Below are 5,135 nucleotides of genomic sequence, written 5' to 3' on the forward strand. Positions count from 1 at the left end.
ATCCCATCCCCCAGAGCCCCCTGCCCCCCCCCCCCGACCCCGGGCGTGTGGTACAGTGCCATGGAAAGAGCCCAATCTTGAACCATGCCCATGGTTTTAGATCTTGGCCCTGCCATGTGACCTTGGGCAAGTCACTTGAATCTCTGAGCCTCTGTTCCCTCATCTCTAAAATGGATGTAATGATAGAGGTGTGTGGATGTCTTTAAGATAATCAGTTTCTATTATCTTTTGCCCCTGAGCGAGAATTTCATTTTCTCCCCAGTTATTTCCCTCTATGGAAATTCACTAACCCACCCTTCTCATAAGGACACCCAGCTTCCCAAGAATAGCACACCAACCGCAGGTGACATTTATTGAAGGCGAACCATGAGCTTGACCGGCATCACCTTATTTAATCCCCATACCCTATAAGGTCGTTCCTTTATCATCCCCATTTGAAAGACAGGGAAAGTGAGGCTCCGGGAGAATCCGTAACTGGCCCAGGTCACATGTCTAGGCAAGGTTGGAATGGAGCTCTGAGAGTGGGAGGTGTGGAGGCAACAGGGCTCCGCCAGAATGAAGTCCTTCTAGGGAGGGGCAAGTGTCTGCTGCCTGCTTTTCCTGGGCTCTGGAGAGCAAACCATTTCACCCAAACCCTGCCTACCCAAGAGTCAGCCACAGCTGGGCATCAAATTCCTTTCTTGTTTGCTTGACTTAGACTAACACTGACCTCAACCTCTGTCCTCATGAGTGGGGTGGGGGGATGAGATCACCGGGAATATGCTGGGGAAAGGAGGGAGAAGGTGGCCAGAGGAGCCAACAGTGTGCTGGGTACAATCTAGAGCGGATGATCTCCAAAGGCACCCCCCACCATGAGTGTCCCTGGCCACCCCCTCCTCACCCGCCGTCCACAATCTCGTCCAGCACCAAGAAGGCTCCATCCATGTTATCCATCAGCCAGCGCTTCTCCACGTTCTTCCTGAGGGAGACACAGCTCCTGAGCTTCCCCGTGGCCAGGAGGAACCAGGTCCCTGCCGGGGTGAGACAGACCCCCCTCTCCATCCACACCCCACCACATGCCCAACAAGCATTGGGAAGGACAATGTCAAGGGCATTGCCTGTGCGAGGGATTCCCGAGCAGAGGACAGGCCTGCTGCCTTAAACCCTCCTGGCCCAACCTCCTACACGTGGGGCATTGATGCTGTGCCCACCATGGCACCCCTGATGCATTTCATAACTAGTTTAGATGCTATAGCTCTACTTTACTTAACTGTGTTGACTAGGGAATGCATGTATTTTTGGATTATCCTACTTTGGTTTCCTAAGGTCATGCCCACTGGAATAGATACTGGATAACTGAATGGGGGTCCAGTGAAAACCACCTTGAGCCTCAAGTCAGAAAACCTGAGTTTGAGTGTCTGCTGTGATATAAACCATTTGTAACCTCAGCCAAATCATTTCGCTTTTCTAGACCTCATTTTCTGGCCATACCTTCATATTGCCCTGCTCCGGGTGATACCATGTGGCTAGGTAAAGGGCAGAGGTCTGGAGGGGGACGGACCAGCTCCAGTCTTATTCTTGTAGGGACGTCAGGACAAAAGCATGGAGGAAGGGCCCTGTCTTTGTGATGTATCAAGGCCTGGGGGATGGGGCCTTGAAGGGCCGAGGATCTCACTCACCTTAACACGTGGTTCAGGGACTCAAACAGGCAGGTGAGAACAGACATGAGCATCAGCTGAGGTTGGGCAGATACGGGAGGAGGGAAATGAGAGAGCTTGAGATTGGGAAGGCCGAACAAAGACCTCAGCGTCTACCTGCGTGGGAAACTGTCCCTTTCCAGAGACAACAGAGCTGGAGACTGCCTGCAGCTTGACCTTGGAGCAGGGTTGGGAAGCACTAGAGTGGGATGCTGAGTATCCTTCTCTATGGTGTTCAAAACAAGAAACAAAAGCTCCTGCAGAGAACTTCACTTCTGGTCCCTAAGGAACCTAAGGGCATAATGGGTATACCTCGTCCCAGAAAGAATCACCGACCCCCAGAGTTTAGAAGGAGGGGTACCCAGCTTCTACCCCAGACTTCAAGCCATTCCCCCACAGACAGACCCTCCTTGTCACCCCAACCTCCTGAATTCACCTCATTCTCCTGGGATGAGCCAACCACGTACAGGAAGAGGTCGATGCTGCTCTTGTAGACAATGGTCATGCCCCCGAAAAACGCAATCTCACCTAGAAGTAGAGGAGACTTTCCGTTCTGGCCACCGCTGCCTGGCCCCTCCTCCCCATCTCCAGCTCTGCTCTTCTCCCCGTATTTCAGTCCTCCCTTTCTAAGGAACCCTTGGAAAGACTAGCACTAGGGACACTACCATTAGGCTACTCCGTGTCCTTCCCCCCACCCCCTATTTCTAGTGATTGCCTCATTCTGAGGAGTCAACAAACCCAGTTCAAGGTCGACCTTGCACCCCCGCTCCCACCATGTGCAATGGACCAGTCCCAGGCTGGTAGGGGGCCCACAACTCAGTTGGCCACTTCCCCTGAGAGCGAGGTCTAGGTGTGCAGGCGGTGGGCGGTTTGAGAGGGATGGTGTGTGTGTGTGTGAAGGTTCCCCAGACGTAGAGATGAACAGCTGGGAAGGAGAGGAAAACAGAACCTCTGAAGAAAAGGAAATGGCCTGTGGGTGTGCAGGCCCGACGGGGACAGATGTGTCCAGATGGAGAGGACAGGGCGTATCTGAGAGTTCTGGATGAGGAAGAGGAGGGTACTTACTGTCAGTCCGGTAGGTCTTATTGAAGACATTTTTCTCGAAGGCCATCTGCTCCTTCATAGAGGGGAATGTGTCATCATAATACTATGAGAAAGGGGAGGAGAAGGAGCGATAGCCATTCCACAGAGCCTGGCTCCTCCGTGGATGGGTGGCAGGGAATGGTGGGTGCTGGCCAAGTGCCCCATCTCTTCTTATTGCCCCCTAGGCCTGACTGCTCACTGTTTCCCTATAGACACAAATTCTAAGCAAAGAATAATAAAAAGTAGAGAAGTTTTGAGGCCTTTTTTTTATTTTGGAGTCCTCTCCTGATTCTTGGAGGCTTTTGTATGTTGAGCAGATGTGCGGTGTGCTGGGGATTGGGGTGATCACCAAGTCATGCTGTTTCTACACGGACCTGAGTCTACAGGAAAGAGCCCGGGGTCCTTCTTCACCACAATAATAATCATAACTACTTTATTACCCCATTGCACTGATGGGGAAACTGAGGCGAAGAAGTCAGGTAACTTCTCACAGTTGTAGGGGCAGAACTGGGATTCAACACCAAGGATGGTTTGACTTCAGGCAGAGTTCTGAAGACAAAATATCTGAGGAAAAATCCCCAGTGCACATTGCACAATGGGTATTTAAGTCAATGCTGTTGTGTCTGGGTTTGGTGAGCCGCTCTCTCAGACTCAGTTTCTTAACCTGAACATGAAAGTGTCCTGCTGGGATGAGGTCCTAAAACCTTTGACATTGCTGATCCACCTCTGACCGTCTGCTGGGCAAGGTCTGGTGAGCTCAGCTCTCAATTTTCTGAATGTGGATTATGCCCCTTAGTACCCCAATGGCAGGCAAATTAGTAGTCTCCCTGCTGGCCACTGAAGGCGTGAAGGCAAACAAGCAAATCTATAAATTATTTCATAGCTAGTGTAGATACCATATCCCTACTATAGTTAGTCGTGTTGAGGTAGACATTTATTTTTGGACTAGAGGCCTGGTGCACAAAATTTGTGTACTGGAAGGGGGGGGGGGTCCCTCAGCCCGGCCTGCGCAGTCTGGGACCCCTCGTTCTTTACTGCCTGCCTGCTCCCTGCTCCTTACCACTGCCGCTGCCACAGAGGCAGGAGAGGCTCCCGCCACTGCCACTGTGCTCACCAGCCATGAGCCAGGGCTCCCCCTGTGGGAGCGCACTGACCACCAGGGGGCAGCTCCTGTGTTGAGCGTCTGCCCCTTGGTGGTCAGTGTGCATCATAGCGACTGGTTGTTCTGGTCCTTCTGGTTGTTCCGCCATAAGGGTGGCTCAGGCTTTTATTATGTAGATTATCCTAGGCCATGTTTACTGGGATAGATACCGGATAACTGATTAGTTTGTGCAGGGAAAGCCACCCTTCTGAGCTCCAAGCCAGAGTACTTGAGTTCAGATCGCTGCTCTGATATTAACCCTTGTGACTGCAGGCAACTCATTTAGCTTCTCTAGACCAGGCCGCATTTTCTTCATTTGTGAAAGAGCTGGATTTTGTGCTCTCTCATCCTGCCTGGTTCTAAATTCTTAGACTCCTCAGACCCAATCCTCAGTGTTTACTAAGCTGTAGAAGAAAAGCGGAGGTTGCTTGTTTAGAATTTGGGGACTCGGACTCCTGGGTCCCAGGCTCAACACTCCACTGACCCCTGAGGAGGTCCCTCCCGTGCCCAGGGTCCAGCTGGCTAATGGGAAGGATGACCAGAAGACATTTCGGGGGACACGATTAGAAACGGGGGTCAGCAGTCTGGCAGGGCACGAGGATGGGCAGAGTGACCTTTGCAGGGTCTAAGCTGAGCTGCTCTGAGTCACAGAACCCACAGTGGGGTCTCTCCTGAGGCAGCTGCGTGGGGACTTTTGTTTTGGGGACAGAAGTACAGTCTTCAGGGGCCCTCGGGTGAGGGTGGGAGGTTACCTTGGCCAGCAGGCGGCGTCCGTCACTATCTAGGATGAAAACAGCCTTGATGGTGTAGAGGGAAGGTTCCTGCAACTGACACGAGGTCGGGGTGAGGGGAGCTCCGTCGGCCCCTGACTCAAGGCAGGTGCCCTGTCCTTGGTTTTACGGGCCCCAGGGGTCCATGCTCAGGCTCCAGTGACCCGCGCCTAAAAGGTCCATAGCCGGTTCTGGCCCAGTCCTGTCCCTCAGGGGCCCACTCCGGGCCTGCTCCACTCCCAGGCGGATGTCCCACTGCAGGCCCCTGGTGGGCGCTCTGCACAGTGTGCGGAAGGTCCGCCCGGGCCCAAGTTCTGTCATGCACTGACTGCTCCAGAGCCCGAGTCGGAGTGTATCACAGAACCTGGGCCGGGGGGACAGCGGTGCCTCCTCCTTCCAGCTGACCTCGGGGTCGAGGCTGGACCCCCTCTCTGAGCCCGCCCCTGCCTCCCCCGCGGGGGTGGG

At 53.5% G+C, this 5,135-nt stretch overlaps 1 protein-coding gene across 5 annotated transcripts in view; it reads right to left on the bottom strand.

Moving 5' to 3' along the window:
* Positions 1-5,067, bottom strand: part of COPZ2 (coatomer protein complex, subunit zeta 2) — an 8,738-nt gene extending 3,671 nt beyond the window's left edge. For 2 of the 5 annotated variants that reach the window (XR_001361244.1, XM_014536191.1), the window contains exons 1-5: positions 4,653-5,067; positions 2,742-2,823; positions 2,113-2,204; positions 1,659-1,714; positions 881-958 (exon numbers count right to left, since the gene is read on the bottom strand). Coding sequence is in view for 3 of the 5 variants with exons in the window: in XM_014536191.1 (XP_014391677.1) it covers positions 881-958; positions 1,659-1,714; positions 2,113-2,204; positions 2,742-2,799 (284 nt within the window). In the remaining 2 variants the exon portion in view is untranslated. The remainder of the gene's footprint in view (positions 1-880; positions 959-1,658; positions 1,715-2,112; positions 2,205-2,741; positions 2,824-4,652) is intronic. The other 3 variants (XR_001361245.1, XM_014536193.1, XM_014536192.1) reach the window with 3 other exon arrangements.
* Positions 5,068-5,135: the final 68 nt, after the last annotated feature.

Source organism: Myotis brandtii, unplaced genomic scaffold (genome assembly GCF_000412655.1).
Source record: "Myotis brandtii unplaced genomic scaffold, ASM41265v1 scaffold157, whole genome shotgun sequence".
NCBI lineage: Eukaryota > Metazoa > Chordata > Mammalia > Chiroptera > Vespertilionidae > Myotis > Myotis brandtii.